The following is a 25,048-nucleotide window of genomic DNA, read 5'->3' on the forward strand; positions in this document are numbered from 1 at the left end:
CTGTAGTGATTTTGGAGCCCCCCAAAATAAAATCTGTCACTGTTTCCCTACCCATTTATCATGATCTTAGTTTTCTGAATGTTGAGTTTTAAGCCAACTTTTTCACTCTCTCCTTCCACTTTCATCAAGAGGCTCTTTAGTTCTTCTTCACTTTCTGTGAAGAGAACAATCTGGACAGGAGAAGTCAAATTGTCAGAAACCTGGTCCCAATGTCATGATCCCCATTTGGGGTCGATAAGGCAGGGATGTCTCTGTGTCTCTGCATCAAAATGACAGTTTCTTCTTCCTTTTCACAGAGGAGATCCAAAAATTAAGATTGAGGAGAATCTCCAGTAGGTGTGGAAGATGGCTGGTCATTACGGATGGCTGAGAGCCTGCTGACTCTTTCAAGACCAGAAAGTGAGCAAGCAAAAGCCGGGACCTGGGAGGCAGATGGCTCCCCTACCACAGGAGAAAGACTCCATGGTGAGTGGAGGCGTGGACCCGCAGGGAATCTGTGGGTGGCATGGACTGCGGAGACAGGGTTTAGACCTGGAATATTCTGGGTCCATAACTCATTAGTGCATTCACATCCAAAGATAGCTGCCTGGACCTCCCTCCCCAGCAGATCGGGCCACTCAGAGCCTGGGAGGGACCACTGGGGCTCCTCGGGGTTATGTCTGCCCTGGCTTCATCCAGATCTTTCAGTGGGGCTCTTACAGTTCACCTTAGACCGCCAGCCCCTCCTCCTCTGATGCTCCGGATGAGGGCTTTGGGAATCACAAGGTTGTAACTACCCTGGCACCTGAGGGACCACGTTCTTTCTCCAGAACCAGCATGCAACACTCTCCATCCGTCCTTTCATTCCCTTTGGCCTCGTGCCTGTGGCTTCTGATGACTCACTGGCCTGGTTCTCCTCCAGAAGTATAAGGACTGTGGAGCCTTTGGGCACACAGCAAGGAGCCTCAGGTGCCCCATGAAGCGCTGGCAAGGGGCACTGGTCCCCCTGCCCTTTGGGTCCAGATTCGATAAGGAGAACCTGGCGTGGAAGCTGCAGGACCCACCGACCCCAGGGACCCCTAACACGGCTGAGAGAGAGGAGGAGGAAAGGCAGAGGTGAGCGGCAAGGAGGTGGGACACAAGGTCTGTGCTGTAATCTGGAGAAGGTTCCTCTCCTTGTCGACACTGTGCTGAGCCATCTCTAGAAAGGACAGGGAAACTGGGGAGACAGAGACAGGAGCCACATCCTCAGTGGCCACACTCGGGAGCTTACACTAGGCCCTGAAGTCACTAAGGAGAGTGTGGAACACTCACAAATTTGCAGCTGACCAGCCTCAAAGCCCTGGAGGGGTCTCTGGAGATGGCGAAGGACATGGGGTGGGGGGATCTGCACAAAGGCAGAGGGGTTCAGGTCCTGTGTCTCTCCCAAACTAGAAAAGGGGCTGGGCCACAGCACCGATAGTCCCAACTGTGGCAAGGACACTGGATTTCTGACACTTGACATGTTTGTGTTGCAGGAAAGAGGAGCAACAGAGGAAGCTCCTAAAGCGATTTCCCAGGAAGCCCCACAGTCGGCAGCCACAGAGCTGGAAGGAGGAGCTGGAGCCTGGCCTCTGCCTGAGGGTCAGTTTCTGCTGGGCCCCCTCTTTAATCCACTGGCCTTAGTCCTGTCTGTGGGAGGAAACGGTCATGTTCTTTCCTGACCAAAGTCATCATTTATTTTTCAGAGGCCATTTTTCATGGTGCTTTGATTTTGCATTCTTACACTCATGTCTGGTGAGATGCTGGCAGGGACATGGAAGTGATTTTATCAGCAGCTTCCAGAGTTGAATCCTTTAAGTTAGAACAGGAGTCTGTAAATTGTGATTCATCCTCCAAAACTGGACATGAAAACTCATTTTGCCATCAAGGCGCCTGCAAATCACCAATCTGTGTACAGTCTGGAGAAGAAGGTCTACCAAACACTTGCTTCCCCTTACTTAACAAGAGACATTGTTAGAACATTTCCATTTGCCTTTGGATATATAAATGTATCAAGGTCACATGAGCATCCTGATGTTGAGGATCTTATCATATAAAATTAATGCCTGTGAGATGTTTTACTGAATGGAAAGAAGATTCTCACACCTGGCCTCTCTGTGTGTGGTCTTCTCTTACAGCACCCAAACATGCCTGTGCTTATCCACACATCCAAGAGGAAATCCTTCCAGGAAACAGATCACTCAAGAGGGTCACCCACGAGGAGAGATGATGTGAAATCCAGCCTCCCTGCGGTGCCTCTCATCAACAGGAATTTGGCCCCGGCCTCCAAGGGCCGCATTGAGGCTCCAGGCAAGAGATGTGTGCAGACCCCCAGCCTGACACGTGTGAACCCCCCAAAGAAACCTAGACTCAGCCCCGTCCATACTCCCCAACAGAGCACTCCGACAGCAGATCTGGGGGCCTTCCTGAATCTCCTTCCTCCACCTAGCACAGCTGGACGTGGACTGAGAGTGGCCGCCCATGTATCCATGGAGACACCTGCTCAGGGGCAGCACTTTGACCTCCAGCCTCCAGCGGACAGATCTCCCTCCGGGAGTGTGTGCGCCGTCTCCGCAGCCGACCCCCCACCCATCATCCGCGTCCCGGCCCAGCCTCTGAGGATGCTCTTCCTGAGAGACGGCGAAGGCTGCTGGAGCTGCTGGTACATGGCGCCCCCGTCTCTGCGGCCTGCGGAGCGGCCAGCCCCTCCTGCTCAGAGCCCGTCCGTCGACCAGGAGCCAGATGGACACGCTGTCCCCGGGCCCCCGAGCACCCTCTATGATGACCTCCAGGTGTCTTCTTCCTCAGAAGAAAGTGACTGGGACGAAGACACCAGTGGCAACTGAGACTCATCCTCCAGTGCCTGGTGCCCTGACGTGACTGTGACTCTGGCGGGTGGGCTGGGTGTTAGAGGGAGCAGCTGTTCCCGGTGAAGCAGGACTCCCCACCCTGGTGGGCGAGACAGCAGTGAGACTGGACCACCCTGGGGACACACAGCTGCACACACTGCCCTGTCTCCTCATGGAATCCGAGTCTGTCCCATGGCACTCAACCAACCGAATGTCAAGCTGTCAACCTAAAACTAGTATGAGTAATTGAGGCAAATTCTAGGAGTGACTTTCAACCATTGTGTAGATAGGAAGTGATGGTAGTATCTGTAGTTGATGATGGTAGTGTCTGTGTTGGATGGTAGTATCTGTATCTGAACATTTGGAACCTGCCTAAAGAGCCTGACTCTGCTCTGCAGAAGGTCAGCCACGCCCTGTCCTGACAGAAGTCTAGTGGTCTCTGTGGAGTCTTGCACTATAAATCACAGTGGGGAAAATTCCCATGGCTGTGCTTATCAAGTGTCATTAAATGTTACTACAAAGTTTTGCTTTGAAATATTTCTTTCTGTGTTTTCAGAATAAACAAGAAAAATTACAGTCCTCTCAAGAGATGTAGAAAGATCATTTGGTCACATTCAACACCCTGGTCAGGCAGGCCCTGCACCCAGACCGTGCAGGGCCTTCCTTCTGCCCTAAATCAAATCAGCAATAGGTCAAGATCCATTTCATATGTATATATAATTACATACTGTTGAATGTAATATGCTAATAGTTTATTAAGATCTTTTGTATTTATGCTCATCAGGAAATTTTTGATTTTGTTATTATGTATCATGTGATTTTGTTATCCTGGAATGCTACGCTTAGTGGCTCAGTCGTGTGTAACTCTTTTGGACCCCATGGACTGCAGTCCACCAGGCTGCTCTGTCCATGGGGATTCTCCAGGCAAGCATCCTGGAGTGGGTTGTCGTGCCCTTCTCCAGGGGATCTTCCCAACCCAGGGATTGAACCCAGGTCTCCTGCACTGCAGGCAAATTCTTTACAGACTGAGCCACTAGGGAAGCCCTATTATGTCATCCTGGTATGAAAAACTAGTTGGAATCAGTTTCCACCTTGCTTCTGAATGATACTTTTGGTAGGACTGATATACTGTCTCTCACAAATTTTATAAAATTTACCAATGAAAAAGTTTGAATTTTAATAACGTTTTACCATAGAAAACATTTTGTGTGTGGTTTTTATCTCTAAGCCTTGATGATCATCTTAATACTATTTTGACTCAAGACAGATCTTGTAATGGAGGGGAAAGAGGAGCCTGGGAGGACTTTATGAAAAACACAGAATCAGGGCCTCCCAGATCCTCAGGGCCACTTATGCACCTTAACAATGCCCCCGTGTCAGTCCCCTCCTTGGAGAATGTGGTCAGCCTGTGGAGTGCCTACAGCCACAGGAAGCCCCAGAATCAGCTCAGCCCTCATCCTCAGGTGCCCTGTGCCAGCTCTTCCTCCAGAACCCTGGGAGTCCAGACAGCAGGCTTCTGAGTATCTCAGCAGAGGGCTACAGGCAAGTGTCAGGGACTGTTGTTCCTGGACCAACATGGGCCAGCAGAGGCCACCATGAGTGGTTGGAGAACTCCCTGACCAACCAGGCACTTATCTACCCTCGCTCAGGCTGAGGGTCACCACTCCCTTGTCTCTAAGTGAATTGAGTGAAAGTCACTCAGCTTTGTCCAACTCTTTGGGACCCCATGGACTGTATAGTCCATGGAATTCTCTAGGCAAGAATATTAGAGTGGGAGGCCTTTCCCTTCTCCAGGGGATCTTCCCAACCCAGGGATGGAACCCAGGTCTCCTGAATTGCAGGCAGATTCTTTTCCCGCTGAGTCACAAGGGATGCACTGAGGCATGGATAATGTAATTTTTAAGTACTTCTTTTTCTAGGGTATCTTTGGGTTACAATAGTACATGTTTTATTTGTATAAAAATAGATTTCAACTCTAGTATGCCATAAAACTGACCAGCACCAAAAGATAGGTTTTTCTTTTACCACCCTGTGGGCCTCTTTTACTGCATCCCTCTGATACCCGCTGCTCTGTTCTGTGAGTATGTCTTTATTCTTGACATAGACTGCAGCACACAAGGCCTCTCTGTCCCTCACCATCTCCACAAGTTGCTCAAGTTCAGGTCCGTTGCATTGGTGATGCCATCCAGCCATTCCATCCTCTGACACCTTCTTTTCCTTCTGTCTTCAATCTTTCCCAGCATCAGGGACTTTTCCAATGAGTCAGCTGTTCGAATCCAGAGAAGGCAATGGCAACCCACTCCAGTACTCTTGCCTGGAAAATCCCATGGATGGAGGGGCCTGGTGGGCTGCAGTCCATGGGGTCCCTAGGAGTCAGACACGACTGAGTGACTTCAATTTATTTTTTCACTTTCATGCATTGGAGAAGGAAATGGCAACCCACTCCAGTGTTCTTGCCTGGAGAATCCCAGGGACCGGGGAGCCTGGTGGGCTGCCGCCTATGGGGTCGCACAGAGTCGGACACGACTGAAGCGCCTTAGCAGCAGCAGTAGCTGTTCGAATCAGATGACCAGAATACTGGAGTTGCAACTTCAGCATCAGTCCTTCCAATGAGTATTCAGGGTGATTTCCCTTGAATTTGACTGGTTTGATTTCCTTGCTGTTCAAGGGACTCTGAGAGGTCCATAATGGATCATACTCCATATAAAATAATTATAAAATATTGGCTATATTCCCCATGCTGTGCATTGCATCCCTGTTAGTTATCTGTTTCATACATTGATTATCTGTTAGTAGAATCAAGTGTTGATTCTGCTCCTGGAGGCCAGTTTGGAGTATTTCAGGAAGCTCCTGGAAACACTTCCCCAAAGAGCGTGTCCCCTCAGTGTTGTATATTAACAGCCACAATGGACTATAATAGACAGTAATGGGAATAATGGGAATAATGAAGATTAACAAAATAACAATGAGGACGATGATCAATGTGTGGAGGGAGATGTGCTTATTATATCAATGATGGTGATAAACCTATAGCAAAGGGAATGAAGGGACAGGCTTCTCGAGTCCGTGACAAGGTCATGATATCAGTCCTCGAGGCAGCAGAGGTCTAGATTTAACAGGGAAATATGTTCTGGGGCAAAGCCTAGGAGCAGGAAGAGAAAGGAATCCATGTCCACAGGAAGGCATGGGGGCGCTAATCCTATTGCCAGCCATGGAAGGAGGGGCTTCTGGGCACAGAGAGGCCTGGTCCGGGACCCCCACAGGACACCACCAGCTCTCTGGAGTGAGGATAGCTGGCTGGCAGGGCGGCCGCCTCCTGGGACATGCAGTTCCTAGTTTTGTTTCCCCCTGCCCCACTAATTGTGGCTGAATTCCAGCCATCTGCCCTGACTGGGCCTGCAAGGGTCTGTTGTTGAGACTGCCCACTCTGACCACAGAGAATGGAGGGTGTTGTCCTCACAGCTCTCTGAGCTGCAGGGTGATGGGGCCCACACTCCCCAGGGGAATTTACCAGTCAGCACACACAGGCGGGGACGCATCAGCAAAGAGGTGCCTGTCTCAAGGTGACATCCTCCCTCCTGGGGCTGACCACAGGGATGGAGGTCAGCTCTGGACATTGTGGCCTGACTAAGGACACACACACAGGGCCATGTAGGTGCAGTGGTCACTGTGTGCTAGGCCAGGACTTGCTGTTGGGCTGAGATGAAGCCGGGCTTCCTGACTGCATGGATTTCTTCCTTCTCATCCTTTCCCAACATGGTTATCTTGAGATCACTCCCAAATAAATACTCAGCACAGGAAACTTCATCTCCTCTGCCCTCTGGTATCCAAAACTGTGACGAAAGTGATAAGATTCCAGGGAAAATGGGTCTCACAACAGAAGGAATAGACTTCTGCTCAGGATGGAGATAACATGGAGACTGATGGCATCTCATGAGACTTGAATTTTGATCCGACATGAGCTTTGCTGGCAAGAATCATGTCTATGAATTAATGAGGAAAAACCCAAGATTGTTTGAGGAGGGGAGAAATGCTAAAAAGCTCTACCCTCAGTCTAGATTAAAGAGGGTATGAGAGGGAAACCATTAGAAATAAAAGAAATCCAAACTGTTTGCTTATATATTTTTTTGTTTCATTTAAAATTTCATGTTGGGTGATGCCATAACATATCTGAATACAAATAAGAGGGTTCAGAGAGAAGGAGTGGTTTAAAGTGTATATGGTTTGTTTGCAACTCATACAACTCAATATCAAAAAAAAAAAAAAAAAAAAACCCAAACAAAGCAAATAACAATTGAGCAGAGATCTGAACAAACCTTTTTATAAATAAGAAATACACTTGGCCACAGGCACATGAAAAGATGCTCAACAATGTTAATCAAAGAAATGGAAGTCCAATCCACAATGAGATCTCACCTCACACCTTATCACATGGTTACCATCAGAATTCTATGGCTAGTAGGTGTCGGCTAGAATATGGAGAGAAGGGAACCCTCCTACACTGTTGGTGGGAATGCAAATTGGTGTAGCCACTGTGAAGAGCAGTGTGGAGCTTCTTCAGAGTACTAAGCAGAACTACTGTATCATCCAAAATTCCTCTCCTGGGTAAAATCTGAGAAGAGGAAAACATGAATTCTAATAGATACATGCACCTCTCATGTTCACATTAGTATTGTTCACAAAAGCCCAGATATGGAAGCGCCCAAGTGTCCATCCATAGGTGAACCGATAATACCCTCCAGTCCACGCTTGTTGCTGCAAATGGCAAACTGCTTTCATTTTTATGGCTGAGTAATATTGCACTGTGTATTATGCCAAGTGAAATAACTCAGAAAGACAAACACTGTGTGTGTTATCATTTATGTGTGTAATCTGAAATAAAATAAAACAGAAACACACAGATATAGACTACAAAGCAGTGGTTATCACTGGGGAAGGGGAGCTGGGAGGTGCAAGTTAGGGGTTGGAAATTAAGATGAACAAGCTGCCTTGTATAAAAGAAATGAGCTGCCAGTATATATTACAAAACACAGGGAATACAGATGATATTTTATAGTAACTTTAGTGGGGCATAATCTATAAGATACTGCATCACCATGCTACATCTGAAACGAATATCATACTTTACATCAACTATCTTTAAAAACTAGATGAAAATAAAATACAGTGCATGCATTTTAAATCATAACATACATTCTGATGCCAGGAGACAATAGGGGAAAACACAGGTAGAGAAATAAATTCCCGAGTGAGATGAAAGGCAATTCCTTTCCTTTTATGTGGGAGATGGCATAAATAATGAATAATCCTACAAGAGTTCTTTAAAACTTGTGGTGGAAAATGTCCACTCCCAAATGATCTATTTCATTTAGGAAATGGTCTACACAAAGTCTGATGAGCCATAGAGAAAAGGATGAGCCCTTGAAGATTGAGTGGTAATGGGGAAAGTTAAAAATATTCTTTTTTAAAAAAAATTAAAATATAGTGGATTTACCTTAATATACTAGCTTCAGATGAAATTTCCTTTTTTAAAAAATTTTATTTTATTTTTAAACTTTACAATATTGTATTAGTTTTGCCAAATATCAAAATGGATCCGCCACAGGTATACATGTGTTCCCCATCCTGAACCCTCCTCCCTCCTCCCTCCCCATACCATCCCTCTGGGTCGTCCCAGTGCACCAGCCCCAAGCATCCAGTATCATGCATCAAACCTGGATTGGCAACTCGTTTCATACATGATATTATACATGTTTCAATGCCATTCTCCCAAATCTTCCCACCCTCTCCCTGTCCAACAGAGTCCATAAGGCTGTTCTATACATCAGTGTCTCTTTTGCTGTCTCGTACACAGGGTTATTGTTACCATCTTTCTAAATTCCATATATATGTGTTAGTATACTGTATTGGTGTTTTTCTTTCTGCCTTACTTCACTCTGTATAATTGACTCCAATTTCATCCACCTCATTAGAACTGATTCAAATGTATTCTTTTTAATGGCTGAGTAATACTCCATTGTGTATATGTACCATAGCTTTCTTATCCATTCATCTGCTGATGGACATCTAGGTTGTTGGTCAACCACTTGTAAAAGAATGAAACTAGAACACTTTCTAACACAATACACAAAAATAAATTCAAAATGGATTAAAGATCTAAACCTAAGACCAGAAACTATAAAACTCCTAGAGGAGAACATAGGCAAAACACTCTCCGACATACATCACAGCAGGATCCTCTATGACCCACCTCCCAGAATATTGGAAATAAAAGCCAAAATAAACAAATGGGACCTAATTAAACTTAAAAACTTCTGCACATCAAAGGAAACTATAAGCAAGGTGAAAAGACAGCCTTCAGAATGGGAGAAAATAATAGCAAATGAAGCAACGGACAAACAACTAATCTCAAAAATATACAAGCAACTCCTACAGCTCAATTCCAGAAAAATAAATGACCCAATCAAAAAATGGGCCAAAGAACTAAATAGACATTTCTCCAAAGAAGACATACAGATGGCTAACAAACACATGAAAAGATGCTCAACATCACTCATTATCAGAGAAATGCAAATCAAAACCACTATGAGGTACCATTTCACGGCAGTCAGAATGGCTGCGATCCAGAAGTCTACAAGCAATAAATGCTGGAGAGGGTGTGGAGAAAAGGGAACCCTCTTACACTGTTGGTGGGAATGCAAACTAGTACAGCCACTATGGAGAACAGTGTGGAGATTCCTGGAGCCTATTATACAGAGTGAAGTAAGCCAGAAGGAAAAACATCAATACAGTATACTAACGCATGTATATGGAATTTAGAAAGATGGTAACAATAACCCGGTGTACAAGACAGCAAAAGAGACACTGATGTATAGAACAGTCTTATGGACTCTGTGGGAGAGGGAGAGGGTGGGGAGATTTAGGAGAATGGCATTGAAACATGTAAAATATCATGTAAGAAACAAGTTGCCAGTCCAGGTTCGACTCACGATACTGGATGCTTGGGGCTAGTGCACTGGGACGACCCAGAGGGATGGTATGGGGAGGGAGGAGGGAGGAGGGTTCAGGATGGGGAATGCATGTATACCTGTGGTGGATTCATTTTGATATTTGGCAAAACTAATACAATTATGTAAAGTTTAAAAATAAAATAAAATTTAAAAAATAAATAAATAAAATAGAAATAAAATAAATAAATAAAGAATATTCAGTCCATCTAAAAAAAAAAAAAAAACAAAACTGGAAATAGCACTGCCTTATGATCCAGCAATCCCACTGCTGGGCATACACACTGAGGAAACCAGAAGGGAAAGAGACACGTGTACCCCAATATTCATCACAGCACTGCTTTTAATAGCCAGGACATGGAAGCAACCCAGATGAAATTTCTTTAATGAACATGGGAGATAGAACTGAAACGCATGAAATAATAGGATTCCCAGGCATTATATGGGGTATAAGCAAAATGTCCTCAGATACAATGAAATACTCACTATGTCCTCTGGTGTAATTTTTTCCATTTGGGAACCAGGAACTTTTAGCTTAAAGAACCATTGCCATACAGGTAATATTTCTACTCCAATATAGAAATCAACTGTGCATGGCATGGAAGTAAAATAAATTACAATAGTTTACTATGTAGGAAAATTTTTTGTTGATTTCCCCACTAACCAACAAATAGAGGATAAAATTGTCTTCCCATTTTCTGTGCACAGTTAATAAATTTTTAACATGTTCTTAAAGGCCCTGTGTGGCCAGTGCTTTAATGAGTCATGCTCTGCAGTCCAGCAGTAGGTCCTATATGGTCACCTCAGTATTTATCTTTCAAGTGTTCAGTTCTTCATTTTGCATTTTATTTTTAATTTCTCCTAGAGAACCCCAGCTTCGTTTTCCCAGAATCCCAGTGTATCTGATGTCCTGCTTGTTTTGAAGACATAGTATGGTTCATGGTGCAGAAAATGCACTCAAAATATTTATGGATGAAGAAGGAAATAATGGATCATCTCACTGTCCCTGGACAATGTCATTACATCCTTGTTCTTCAACATGCTTGAGGGTTATACTTTCCTATTAGTTTGGGAAACCTAATCTGGTGCCTCAGATGGTAAAGCATCTGTCTACAATTCGGGAGACCTGGGTTCAATCCCTGGGTCGGGAAGATGCCCTGGAGAAGGAAATGGCAATCCACTCCAGTACTATTGCCTGGAAAATCCCATGGACACAGGAGCCTGGTAGGCTACAGTCCATGGGGTCGAAAAGAGTCGGACAGGACTGAGTCAAGGCAAAGCAAAAGCAATAATCAAATTGAAGAGGGTTCCTGATAAGGTGAACCATAGCCTACATTGGATTATAGGCCGTTATTCAGGTATAAAAGGAAGTCAAACAGAGGGATGCATCTGTTCAGAGAAGAAGAAGCTGCACTGCTTGGGACCTTGAAGAAAGAGAAATCAGCTGCTTGCTGTGGAGCCCTCAGAATCCGCTTGGCTTCATCAGCTCCTGCAATTTGGGGTTTTGGTGAGTCCTCCAAACTGAGATAGGAGTGTGTTCCTTTCCCTTAAATGTTATTTCTTATCTGTCTCTAGACACTGGTGTCAAAGCAGCCTTTTATGGTCTCTGACTCATACTGTGTCAACATTTTCTTTGCCATTCTCATTTCCAAATTTTGACTGGTCACATCCCTTTTTTTCAACTCCAACACTGTTGTCTTAAATCTATTTAATTATTTCATCTGCCTAACCGAAGATCCTAGCCATGTGCTCTCCAATACAGCCCCATGTGGCTGGAATATTTAAATTCCTGCAACCGAATAGCTAACTTTCACATCGTTGGTAGTGCCATCCAGATTTCAAGTCTCTTGTCATGATACACATGTGGCACAGCAGTTTCTGTATCATACAACGCTGGTATAGAGCATGCCCTTCATCTTGGAAAGTTCTACTGGCTGTTGATCTCCATCTGATGTTTTTACTAATTTGTTTCTAAATACTTCATTTTCTGCCTCTCTGAATTACTCTCCTTTTATGGGTTTCATCAAGCAATTTTCTTCCTTTCTTATGTGACTTGAGATAGATTTTTATGTTGACATAATTATTTCAAGATGGAAGGTCTCTTGAAATGTGTCCACTGGTGTGACTGCCCTTTTGCATATGACTGGGGCTTCCTTCCATATCATAGGAATTTACCTGTTCCTCTTATCAGTAGAAGGAAAATTCTAAGAGTGAAAAAGAACATGTCACTTCACTCTGAAATTATCTTTAAGTCAAAATGAAAGGCAAATCTTGATCGGTTTTCCTGGACAGCCCCTCATGATCCATGGGGTTGCAGAATTGGACACGACTAAAGTGAGAATCCCTGGGATGGTGGAGCCTGGTGGGCTGCCATCTATGGGGTCGCACAGAGTCGGACACGACTGAAGGGACTTAGCAGCAGCAGCAGCAAAGTGACTTAGCAAGCACACACAGTCCATCCCACGGGTAATCCAATCAGTGATTCAATCACTTCCTTGAGTGGATTTTGGGGTTTGTGCTTTGTCCTAGACACTTGATTCCTCTCCACAGTTAGCAGAGGCATGGATCCAGGAATTCATTTCTGATAGGAAATGATCCCTAGGCTTTCATTTTGATTGTGAATGGAGGACTGGCGAGCAGGAGCCTGAGAGCAAATATCTTTAGGGAGATTTCTGTTTCAAGACAGAGGGGATGTGATGAAGGGATCGACTGTGGATATATGGAGAGGTTCCTCCCAAACTGGGTGATAAACATGAAGAGAGATTACAGGGAGCTTCTTCTGATTGCTAATGTTAGAGGTCATATTACAAGTAAAACCAGGGAGACCTTTGTTACCCTAAAGTAATTTGATCACAGAACACTGACTGAGCAAAATTAAATGACAGCTGCTCCTTCCTCTAGTGTAACTCTGTCATATTAAAGTTTTTGGAATCTTTGGGTGTCATTGGTAAATTGGCAAATAAAGCAATTTCTTCCCAAACCTGTTTTTCCATATTTTTTAACATCCTTGATCTAGAGAACTGCAACAGTCTATGACAGTAACACTGTGACTCCTAGGTGCCGGCTACCTTCTGGTTCGGAGGATGTTAAGGATGAGGCTGGCCAGATAGGTGCTATGGTTTCTCCAAATGGAATAAGTCCTCGAATCAACTCCATCTAAAATAGGTCCTTCAGTTCAGTTCAGTTCAGTCACTCAGTCGTGTCTGACTCTTTGCGACCCTGTGAATCACAGCACGCCAGGCCTCCCTGTCCATCACCAACTCCCACAGTTCACTCAGACTTGTGTCCATCGAGTCAGTGATACCATCCAGCCATCTCATTCTCTGTCGTCCCCTTCTCCTCCTGCCCCAAATCCCTCCCAGCATCAGAGTCTTTTCCAAAGAGTCAACTCTTCGCATGAGGAGGCCAAAGTACTGGAGGGGACTGATACTCATGTGCCTGTGGGACAGAACTAATGTCAGGGCTGAGGGGAGCTGGAAGGCAGTGTGTTTCCTGAGGACTGCCAGGGCTGTTGGAGAAGCACTGTGGGCGCATAAGGCAGGAGATGATCTGGGGGCTTCCAGAGTGTTTACCTACAGCAGTAAACCATCATCCACTCTGGCGAGAGTCAGGGTCCCCGAGGGTGGGAACCCAGGAGGACACTGAGCGATTCTGGGTGCCACGGGCTGATGAAAACAAAGTCAACGCTTAGCACGTTCTTATTTGCAGACTCTGACTTTCTTTGTTAGCAACCGCAGCTCTAGCTCTTCACATGGGATCTGGAAGAGAAGAAGCTGCATAGTATTCCCTGGACTCACCACCGGTTTCTGAGTGCTGGGCTGGAGCTACACCCAGGTGAAGGTTGGGGCTTGAATTCAGGTGGGTGTGGAAGCACAGGACTGGGGTCTCATGGCTTCTCCATCCTCAGGTTGGCCTGCCTAGTGCATGATCGGCTGTGAGTGAGATCCTGAGAAAGGCTCCCGGTGACTGAGCTTAAGGATGGAGCCCCTGGTGAGTAGTGATGCTTCCTCCTGAAGCTGCACCCAGTCCCCATCCTTCCTCAGCTCAGCCGCCCATTCTGGACAGTGGTAGGGCTGCTCTGTCTGAACCAGAACATCCAGTTTTTTAGGAATTGGTGACATATAAAGATGTAGCAGTCAACTTCACCCAGGAAGAGTGGAGCCTGCTAGACAAGTCCCGGAAAAACCTGTTCAGAAATGTGATGCTGGAAACTGTCACCCACCTGGTCTCTGTAGGTGAGTCTGTCAACAGGGATGTGCCTGCACCTGTGTCCATTCTGTTCAATCACTCACTGAACAAGCATTTAGAACAGCTTCCCTGTGTCCTACTCCTGCTGCTTCCTGATTCTCTGATAGTCTTCATAATTACTTAAAGGAAGACATTCCTTTTCATGGCACTTTTCATTACCACACTGAAAGGTTATCTTGGCCAGGTTTCATATTTTTATTTTTTTAAATTTATTTAATTTTTAAACTTTACAATATTGTACTGGTTTTGCCAAATATCAAAATGAATCCACCACAGGTATACAAGTGGTCCCCATCCTGAACCCTCCTCCTTCCACCCTCCCCATACCATCCCTCTGGGTCGTCCCAGTGCACCAGCCCCAAGCATCCAGTATCATGCATCAAACCTGGACTGGCGACTTGTTCCATATATGACATTATACCTATTTCAATGCCATTCTCCCAAATCATCCCACCCTCTCCCTCTCCCACAGAGTCCAAAAGACTGTTCTATACATCAGTGTCTCTTTTGCTGTCTCGCATACAGGGTTATTTTTACCATCTTTCTAAATTCCATATATATGCGTTACTATACTGTATTGGTGTTTTTCTTTCTGCCTTACTTCACTCTGTATAGTAGGCTCCAGTTTCATCCACCTCATTAGAACTCTTTCAAATGTTTTCTTTTTAATGGCTGAGTAATACTCCGTTGTGTACCTGTACAACAGCTTTCTTATCCATTCATCTGATGATGGACATCTAGGTTGCTTCCATGTCCTGGCTATTATAAACAGTGCTGCGATGAATATAGTGGTACACGTGTCTCTTTCCCTTCTGGTTTCCTCAGTGTGTATGCCCAGCAGTGGGATTGCTGGATCATAAGGCAGTGCTATTTCCAGTTTTTTAAGGAACCTCCACACTGTTCTCCATAGTGGCTGTACTAGTTTGCATTCCCACCGACAGTGTAAGAGGGTTCCCTTTGCTCCACACCCTCTCCAGCATTTATTGCTTGTAGACTTCTGGATCGCAGCCATTCTAACTGCCGTGAAATGGTACCTCATAGTGGTTTTGATTTGCATTTCTCTGATAATGAGTGATGTTGAGCATCTTTTCATGTGTTTGTTAGCCATCTGTATGTCTTCTTTGGAGAAATGTCTATTTAGTTCTTTGGCTCATTTTTTGATTGGGTCATTTATTTTTCTGGAATTGAGCTGTAGGAGTTGCTTGTATATTTTTGAGATTAGTTGTTTGTCCGTTGCTTCATTTGCTATTATTTTCTCCCATTCTGAAGGCTGTCTTTTCACCTTGCTTATAGTTTCCTTTGATGTGCAGAAGTTTTTAAGTTTAATTAGGTCCCATTTGTTTATTTTGGCTTTTATTTCCAATATTCTGGGAGGTGGGTCATAGAGGATCCTGCTGTGATGTATGTCGGAGAGTGTTTTGCCTATGTTCTCCTCTAGGAGTTTTATAGTTTCTGGTCTTAGGTTTAGATCTTTAATCCATTTTGAGTTTATTTTTGTGTATTGTGTTAGAAAGTGTTCTAGTTTCATTCTTTTACAAATGGTTGACCAGTTTTCCCAGCACCACTTGTTCAGGAGATTGTCTTTAATCCATTGTATATTCTTGCCTCCTTTGTCAAAGATAAGGTGTCCATATGCACGTGGATTTATCTCTGGGCTTTCTATTTTGTTCCATTGATCGATATTTCCGTCTTTGTGCCAGTACCATACTGTCTTAATGTCTGTGGCTTTGTAGTAGAGCCTGAGGTCAGGTTGGTTGATTCCTCCAGTTCCATTCTTCTTTCTCAAGATAGGTTTGGCTATTCGAGGTTTTTTGTATTTCCATACAAATTGTGAAATTATTTGTTCTAGCTCTGTGAAGAATACCGTTGGTAGCTTGATAGGGATTGCATTGAATCTATAAATTGCTTTGGGTAGTATACTCATTTTCACTATATTGATTCTTCCAATCCATGAACATTGTATATTTCTCCATCTATTAGTGTCCTCTTTGATTTCTTTCACCAGTGTTTTATAGTTTTCTATATATAGGTCTTTAGTTTCTTTAGGTAGATATAGTTCTGAGTATTTTATTCTTTCCATTGCAATGGTGAATGGAATTATTTCCTTAATTTCTCTTTCTGTTTTCTCATTATTAGTGTATAGGAATGCAAGGGATTTCTGTGTGTTGATTTTATATCCTGCAACTTTACTATATTCATTGATTAGTTCTAGTAATTTTCTGGTGGAGTCTTTAGGGTTTTCTATGTAGAGGATCATGTTATCTGCAAACAGTGAGAGTTTTACTTCTTCTTTTCCAATTTGGATTCCTTTTATTTCTTTTTCTGCTCTGATTGCTGTGGCCAAAATTTCCAAAACTATGCTGAATAGTAATGGTGAAAGTGGGCACCCTTGTCTTGTTCCTGACTTTAGAGGAAATGCTTTCAATTTTTCACCACTGAGGATAATGTTTGCTGTGGGTTTGTCATATATAGTTTTATTATGTTGAGGTATGTTCCTTCTATTTCTGATTTCTGGAGAGTTTTTATCATAAATGGATGTTGAATTTCATCAAAGGCTTTCTCTGCATCTATTGAGATAATCATATGGTTTTTATTTTTCAATTTGTTAATGTGGTGTATAACATTGATTGATTTGCAGATATTGAAGAATCCTTGCATCCCTGGGATAAAGCCCATTTGGTCATGGTGTATGATGTTTTTAATGTGTTGTTGGATTCTGATTGCTAAAATTTTGTTAAGGATTTTTGCATCTATGTTCATCAGTGATATTGGCCTGTAGTTTTCTTTTTTTGTGGGATCTTTGTGAGGTTTTGGTGTTAGGGTGATGGTGGCCTCATAGAATGAGTTTGGAAGTTTATCTTCCTCTGCAATTTTCTGGAAGAGTTTGAGTAGGATAGGTGTTAGCTCTTTTCTAAATTTTTGGAAGAATTCAGCTGTGAAGCCATCTGGACCTGGGCTTTTGTTTCCTGGAAGATTTCTGATTACAGTTTCAATTTCCGTGCTTGTGATGCATCTGTTAAGATTTTCTACTTCTTCCTGGTCCAGCTTTGGAAAGTTGTACTTTTCTAAGAATTTGTCCATTTCTTCCACGTTGCCCATTGTATTGGCATATAATTGTTGATAGTAGTCTCTTATGATCCTTTGTATTTCTGTGTTGTCTGTTGTGATCTCTCCATTTCCATTTCTAATTTTATGGATTTGATTTTTCTCCCTTTGTTTCTTGATGAGTCTGGCTAATGGTTTGTCAATTTTATTTATCCTTTCAAAGAACCAGCTTTTGGCTTTGTTGGTTTTTGCTATGGTCTCTTTTGTTTCTTTTGCATTTATTTCTGCCCTAATTTTTAAGATTTCATTCCTTCTACTAACCCTGGGGTTCTTCATTTCTTCCTTTTCTAGTTGCTTTAGGTATAGAGTTAGGTTATTTATTTGACGTTTTTCTTGTTTCTTGAGGTATGCGTGTATTGCTACGAACTTCCCCCTTAGGACTGCTTTTACAGTGTCGCACAGGTTTTGGGTTGTTGTGTTTTCATTTTCATTCGTTTCTATGCAAATTTTGATTTCTTCTGTGATTTGTTGGTTATTCAGCAGCGTGTTGTTCAGCCTCCATATGTTGGAATTTTTAATAGTTTTTCTTCTGTAATTGAGATCTAATCTTACTGCACTGTGGTCAGAAAGATGCTTGGAATGATTTCAATGTTTTTGATTTACCAAGGCTAGATTTATGGCCCAGGATGTGATCTATCCTGGAGAAGGTTCCATGTGTTTTTGAGAAATAGGTGAAATTCATTGTTTTGGGATGAAATGTCCTATAGATATCAATTAGGTCTAAGTGGTCTATTGTATCATTTACAGTTTGTGTTTCCTTGTTAATTTTCTGTTTAACTGATCTGTCCATTGGTGTGAGTGGGGTATTAAAGTCTCCCACTTTTATTGTGTTCTTGTTAATTTCTCCTTTCATACTTGTTAGCATTTGTCTTACATATTGCGGTGCTCCCGTGTTGGGTGCATATATATTTATAATTGTTATATCTTCTTCTTGGATTGATCCTTTGATCATTATGTAGTGACCGTCTTTGTCTCTTTTCACAGCCTTTGTTTTAAAGTCTATTTTATCTGATACGAGTATTGCTACTCCTGCTTTCTCTTGGTCCTTATTTGCATGGAAATTCTTTTTCCAGCCCTTCACTTTCAGTCTGTATGTGTCCCCTGTTTTGAGGTGGGTCTCTTGTAGACAGCATATGTAGGGGTCTTGTTTTTGTATCCACTCAGCCAGTCTTTGTCTTTTGGTTGGGGCATTCAACCCATTTACGTTTAAGGTAATTGTTGGTAAGTATGATCCCATTGCCATTTACTTTATTGTTGATACACTGTTTTTGTGTTTCTGGTCTAGAGAATATCCTTTAGTGTTTGTTGGATAGCTGGTTTGGTGGTGCTGAATTCTCTCAGCTTTTGCTTGTCTGTAAAGCTTTTGATTTCTCCTTCATATTTGAATGAGATCCTTGCTGGGTACAATAATCTGGGCTGTAGGTTATTTTCTTTCATCACTTAAAATATGTCTTGACATTCCCTCCTGGCTTGAAGAGTTTCTATGGAAAAATCAGCTGTTATCCTTATGGGAATTCCCTTGTGTGTTATTTGTTGTTTTTCCCTTGCTGCTTTTAATATTTGATCTTTGTGTTTGGTCTTTGTTAATTTGATTAATATGTGTCTTGGGGTGTTTCACTTTGGGTTTATCCTGTTTGGGACTCTCTGGGTTTCTCGGACTTGGGTCATTATTTCCTTCCCCATTTTAGGGAAGTTTTCAACTATTATCTCCTCAAGTATTTTCTCATGGTCTTTCTTTTTGTCTTCTTCTTCTGGGACCCCTATGATTCGAATGTTGTAGCGTTTAATATTGTCCTGGAGTTCTCTGAGATTGTCCTCATTTCTTTTAATTTGTTTTTCTTTTATCCTCTCTGATTCATTTATTTCTACCATTCTATCTTCTAATTCACTAATCCTGTCTTCTGCCTCTGTTATTCTACTATTTGTTGCCTCCAGAGTGTTTTTTTATCTCATTTATTGCATTATTCATTATATATTGACTCTTTTTTATTTCTTCTAGGTCCTTGTTAAACCTTTCTTGCATCTTCTCAATCCTTGTCTCCAGGCTATTTATCTGTGATTCCATTTTAATTTCAAGATTTTGGATCAATTTCACTATCATTATTCGGAATTCTTTATCAGGTAGATTCCCTATCTCTTTGGCTTTTGTTTGATTTGGTGGGCATTTATCCTGTTCCTTTACCTGCTGGGTATTCCTCTGTCTCTTCATCTTGTTTAAATTGCTGAGTTTGGGGTGTCCTTTCTGTATTCTGGCAGTTTGTGGAATTCTCTTTATTGTGGAATTTCCTCACTGTGGGTGGGGTTGTACAGGTGGCTTGTCAAGGTTTCTTGGTTAGGGAAGCTTGTGTCGGTGTTCTGGTGGGTGGAGCTGGATTTCTTCTCTCTGGAGTGCAATGAAGTGTCCAGTCGTGAGTTATGAGATGTCTATGGTTTTGGGGTGACTTTGGGCAGCCTGTGTCTTGGAGCTCAGGGCTGTGTTCCTGTGTTGCTGGAGAATTTGCCTGGTATGTCTTGCCCTGGAACTTGTTGTCTCTTGTGTGGTGCTTGGTTTCAGTGTATGTATGGAGGCGTTTGATGAGCTCCTGTCAATTAATGATCCCTGGAGTGAGGAGTTCCCTGGAGTCAGGGTTTGGACTTAAGCCTCCTGCTTCCAGTTATCGGTCTTATATTTACAGTAGTTTCAAAACTTCTCCTTCTATACAACACCATTGATAAAACATCTACATTAAAGATGAAAAGTTTCTCCACCATGAGGGTCACCCAGAGAGGTTCACAGTGTTACATGGAGAAGAGGGAGGAGGGAGTTAGAGGTGACCCGAATGAGATGAGGTGGAATCAATAGAGGAGAGAGTGGGCTAGCCAGTAATCGCTTCCTTATGTGCACTCCACAACTGGACCACTCAGAGATGTTCATGGAGTTATACAGAGAAGAGAAGAAGGAGGAAGGAGACAGAGGTGGCCAGGAGGATAAAAGGGGGAAATGAAAAAGAGGGAGACAGATCCAGCCAGTAATCAGTTCCCTAAGTGTTCTCCACCGTCTGGAAAACACAGAAATTCACAGAGTTGGGTAGAGTAGAGAGAGGTTAGGGAGGAGACACAGGCAACCCGGTGGAGAAAAAGGAGAGTCCAAAGGGAGAGAGAGCAGTCAAGCCAGTAATCTCGCTCCCTAGTGAAAAATGGGTACTGAAGATTGGGTTCTTAAAGGTACAAAATTGGTAACAAATACATAAAAGCAAAAGTTAAAAATCTAGAGTAGAGTTTGGAATTTCAAAAATACAATGTTAAAGAAAAGAAGAAGGAAAAGAAAAAGAGAAAACAAACAAACAAAAACAAAGTCACAAAAATTATAACGAAAATATAGGTACAAAATTGATAACAAATACCAAAAATCTAAAATTAAAAATCTAGAGTAGAGATTGGAATTTCAAAAATACAATGTTAAAGAAAAGAAAATTAAAAAAAAGTCACAAAAATTATAAAAAAAAATATATGAAGTTTGCTTTAAAAAATAGGGTCTTTTTTTTTGCAAAGTAATAGTAGGTTATAAAAGTGAAAATTAAAGGAATAATAGAGGACTTAAATTTTTTTAATTAAAAAATAAAGAAAGAAAGAATGATCGTAAAAATATAAAAATGTATCTAGGACTTTCTCTGGTTTTGTTGTGAGTATTGTGGGGTCAGTTCACTTTTGGCTAGTTCCTTGGTCCGACTTATATTTCTCAAGATCTATAGGCCCCTTCCTATGTAGTCGGTACTAACCACAGGTTTTAATCTATGGCCTGTAGCTTGCAAGGCGATTCCCTCTGTTATAGCTTCTTCTGTTTGCTGGTCTCTTTGGTGTCTGGTTTCCGCCCGGACACAAAGGGAACGGTGGTGGACACTTTTATTTTTTTTTAGGCTCACTTGTTCAGTCAAGCGGTGGGGAGGGAGGGACGCTGCAAACAAATAACACTGGCGTGTGCTCACAGTGCCTCAGCCACACTGGGTCTGCCCCCAGTCATGGCGCGTGTAGCCTCCCTGCCCACACTGCTCAGGCTCTAGGTTGTTCCCCCAGAACCATCCGTGGCTGGCCCTGGGCTGCTTGCACCTCCCGGCTCCAAGCCGCTCAGGTTCAGGCACTTGGGTAGTCTTCAGAGGCGCAGACTCGGTTAGGCCTGCTTTTTGTGCCCTTCCCAGGTCCGAGCAGCTCAGGTGATGAGGTGTTTGGCGAGCACTATTGCTGCGACTTATCGCCTCCCCGCTGCTCGGTTATCTAGGTGTACAACTGGCGCACCTTCTCAGGCGGATGTTGACTGTCCAGACCCCCAAGAAGTTTTAGTTAGCAAAAAAGCCTGCTTACAGTTTTATAGATAATGTCTCTGTGGGGCTGCAATTGCCCCCTTCTGGCTCTGGCTGCCTGTCACCAGAAGGGGATGGTCTGCAGCCAGCTATCTCTGTTTAGTTCTTTGTTCCATGTGCGGGCCTGGCAGTGTCTTAGGTTAGGGCTGGCTTTTCACGTGGTAGATATCCCACAGTCTGGTTTGCTAGCCTAAATTATTTCGCTCAGATAGCACTCTGGGTATTCAGGCCAGATCCTTACTCTAAGCAATGCAGCCTGTGCCGCACCTCCCTGCCCAGCCCCCGCTTTCATATCTTTATTGGTACTTAGTCTCAACATTCAGAACAGGACTGGGGATTCAATGGACATTTTAATGCATAAATAAAAGGATCACATATTTAAAATAATAATTCTTCTGTTCGAATCACTCCATGAAGACTTACCACCGGAGTCCTGTATATGACATAATTTCGATTCTTCCTATAAGGTGAATCACTACTGGATCCTGTTTGACAGGAATATTCAGCCCACTGTAGAGTCTTTTGATCTTTCCCATTTGGAAAAGAATGAGGATTCTGTGGCCTCTCTCTGAACTGGTGCACGGGCATCAGCCTTAGACAGCCTCACTGTTTTTGCTGCTGCTCTGGGTTTCCTCCTGGTCTGCTGAAGGACCTTCACTGTTCTGTCCGGTGAAGATGTTACCTGCACTAACCTTCAATTATCTCTTTATTGTCTTCACTACCTTACCCATGACTTGAGCATAGCAAAGGGTAATTAGTCCACACTCAAAATCCACATTTGTTTTTTTTTTTTAATCAAACAGGATATCAAATTAGCAAATCAGATATGATTTCATAGCTGAAACAAGGAACAGAGCTGTGGACTGAAGGAGCAGGAGGTCTCCAAGGTCAGAGTCCAGGTGAGCGTCAGGGGCCTGGGCTTCAGGGCAAAACAGTTTCAGCTGGTGTGTTAAGTTCTTGGAGATACAAGATGAAAGTCTGATGAAGGCAGGGATATATTCCAAAGTGGAAGTGAGGACATTGGGGCATATTCCTCGTGTTGTCATCATTCTGGGCCCCTATCATCACAATTCATATTACTTCCTGCCATTTTCTCGTATTTAAGGAAGAGGTTTCTTATGGAGTTATTGCACTTAAATTTTCACATAGTGATTCTTGTCTTGAACCTTCCATTTCATGTTTTTTCCACCATTTTCTGACCCAATGTCACCTGCCCACATTACATTGTTATATTTTCATTCTGTTTTTATTTTCTAATAGACAATGATTTTTAAAATATTTGTTTCAAATACTACATTGAGTAATTCCTTGCTATATACAGTTTCTCCAACTGAGTGCCAATATTTGAAACATACTCAATGATCTTAGTGGTTGTCTACATTTTATTTCCCTAATGCCATTCTAAAATCTATATTTTTTCCATTCTTTAGGCAGTGAACGATCCCTTAAACAACAAGAAATTATATTCATGTGAAGTGTCTCCAGAAAGCACATATCCTCTACTACGTCAGTAGTAAGTTTCAGGGGTGGGAACCTCAGTCATCCAAATGAAAGACCCAGCAGTGTGATAAGTTGGTAATTGAGCACAGTTGCCTATGTGTAAGTTGAGATAAAGCTCTTTCAGAGCAAATTTTTGGATAGTCTGAAATTGGTTAACTGATTATGAGCTTAAAACTAATGTAAGGAAAAAAGTCAATAGCATGAACATTGTTCATCTCCTAGTCTTTAGAACACACTGAAGTTTTCAAAATTAATCTGATATCTGGGGTTTGGAAACTATAAAACAGAATGTTTGTGCCTGAAGGGGAGTACCACAACATGATTGCAACTAACACGGGAGACATTTTACCAGGAGACTATTCCTGGTTGATGCTCTAGGGTGAACATGTAGAAGAATAAGTGTCTGCCTAGACCTGGGCAAACCAGCAACAGCCTCATATCTCCTTTCCCAAAACAGGTTTCTCACCAGCAAGGGGATCCTGCTGCATGCACTAATTTGAGAGATGAATTAGCTTCTAGATCTTCACTTCAACATTCATCAATTCACTTAAGAAGGTAACATGTCAGCAAACAGTGTGGAAAATCATGTAGTCAAGGATCATTTCTTAATGCATAGGGTCCTATTCACACTAGAGGAAAATCATGTGAATGTCCTCTATGTAGAAAAGTCTTTAATAATTACTTTAACCTCAGATGACACAGGATGATTCACATGGGAGAGAAACCAAACAAATGCAGTCTCTGTGGAAACGGCTATTTTCTGAGAAACCACAACCGGGTCCACACTGGAGAGAAATGATTCGAATGCCACTTGTGTGGGAAACTCTTCAAAGTTCCTACCTGAAACATGAGAAAACACACAGGAGAGAAGCCCTATAAATTTCACCTGTGTGAGAAAAGTTTTCATCAAATCTCTTACCTTAGAAAACATGAGACAAACAATCCCAAAGAGAAGCACTATGAATGTTGTCAGTGTGGGAGTCTTTAGCCAAACCTCTGGCCTTAGTCAGCACAAGAGAATCCATGCTGGAGAGAAACCTCACGTGTGTCTTGTGTGTGGGAAGGCCTTCAGTCAGTGTTCTGGATTGACTCTGCACAAAAGAACCCACACAGGAGAGAAACCCTATACATGTCAGGGGTGTGGGAGCACCTTCAGTCAATATGCAAACCTGAGAAGGCAAGAGAGAACACACACGGGTGAACAACCCTATGAGTGTCAGCTCTGTGGGAAATGCTTTAGTCATGGCTCTTTCCTTAGACAACATGAGGGAACCCAGCACCAGAGAGAAAACCAGGAAGGCTCTCAGTAGACTTTCTCACCTGAGGTGACATGCTGTTCCTTCCACATTCCACACATGAGGAATGTGGGAGGAACAGCAGCCATAGCATTAGCATTTAAACTCATCAAGTTCACACTCACTGAAGTAACTGTCTGTAATCAATATGGAGGCTCCTTCAGGCATCACACTCCCCGGTCCAGACACGAATCACCTGTGGACATGGATCCACATGTGCACTATCTCTGTGGCAAAGCCTTTAGTCGTTGGCCTGACCTCAGGTAACTTAGCAGCTGCTGCTGCTACTAAGTCTCTTCAGTTGTGTCTGACTCTGTGAGACCCCATGGACTGCAGCCTACCAGGCTCCTCCATCCATGGGATTTTCCAGGCAAGAGTACTGGAGTGGGGTGCCATTGCCTTCTCCAACTTAGCAGAACTCCCTATAAATACAATATGGGTGTTTTCAACATCAACTCCCAACTCTTAAAGACCCTAGAGGATGTGAGCAGAGGATAAGAATGCCTAGTTTTTCTTTCATAATTACTGTTCAACGTGAGCCAACTCCATGTGGAGAACCACTAGGACTTTGATAACTGTCAACAAACATTTGTCCAAGCCCCAGGCTTGATGTGCACAAGAAATTCCATGAAAAAAATAAGCACTAAAACAAGAACAAAGATGAAGACCTTTGAGAAATACTAAAATGTATTAAGCAGCACCAAAGC

At 43.0% G+C, this 25,048-nt stretch overlaps 1 protein-coding gene, 1 long non-coding RNA gene and 1 pseudogene across 4 annotated transcripts; all 3 read left to right on the forward strand.

Moving 5' to 3' along the window:
* Nucleotides 1-336: 336 nt before the first annotated feature.
* On the forward strand, nt 337-3,371 carry LOC147343464 (protein FAM90A15-like). Of its 2 annotated transcripts, none has more exons than XM_086381054.1 (3): nt 337-465; nt 1,497-1,602; nt 2,139-3,371. In XM_086381054.1, exon 3 carries the CDS (start codon nt 2,148-2,150, stop codon nt 2,844-2,846), a length of 699 nt encoding a protein of 232 aa, XP_086237180.1. In that variant the 5' UTR covers nt 337-465; nt 1,497-1,602; nt 2,139-2,147; the 3' UTR covers nt 2,847-3,371. The 2 variants fall into 2 exon arrangements, with proteins under 2 accessions (XP_086237180.1, XP_086237181.1); XM_086381055.1 differs by lacking the exon at nt 337-465 and adding an exon at nt 846-1,095 and having other exon boundaries at nt 2,139-2,962.
* Nucleotides 3,372-10,309: 6,938 nt separating this feature from the next.
* Nucleotides 10,310-23,269, forward strand: LOC147343465 (uncharacterized). Of its 2 annotated transcripts, XR_015156024.1 has the most exons (5): nt 10,310-11,363; nt 13,585-13,846; nt 13,957-14,091; nt 22,350-22,445; nt 22,977-23,269. It is a non-coding gene; the product is annotated as an uncharacterized LOC147343465 (long non-coding RNA). The 2 variants fall into 2 exon arrangements; XR_015156023.1 differs by having other exon boundaries at nt 13,585-14,091.
* A 480-nt stretch (nt 23,270-23,749) lies between these two features.
* LOC147343466 (uncharacterized) lies at nt 23,750-24,637 on the forward strand (annotated as a pseudogene).
* The last annotated feature ends 411 nt before the right edge of the window (nt 24,638-25,048 follow it).

Source organism: Bos grunniens, chromosome 27 (genome assembly GCF_055505025.1).
Source record: "Bos grunniens cultivar Pamir isolate PY7600 chromosome 27, Bosgru_T2T1.0, whole genome shotgun sequence".
In the NCBI taxonomy this organism is placed as follows: Eukaryota; Metazoa; Chordata; class Mammalia; order Artiodactyla; family Bovidae; genus Bos; species Bos grunniens.

Coding starts and splice junctions, on each gene's coding strand:
- LOC147343464 (XM_086381055.1), top strand. CDS start 956: ATGAAGCGCTGGCAAGGGGCACTGGTCCCCCTGCCCTTTGGGTCCAGA. Junction 1,096..1,496: donor GAGGAGGAGGAAAGGCAGAG/GTGAGCGGCAAG, acceptor TTTGTGTTGCAG/GAAAGAGGAGCAACAGAGGA. Junction 1,603..2,138: donor AGCCTGGCCTCTGCCTGAGG/GTCAGTTTCTGC, acceptor CTTCTCTTACAG/CACCCAAACATGCCTGTGCT.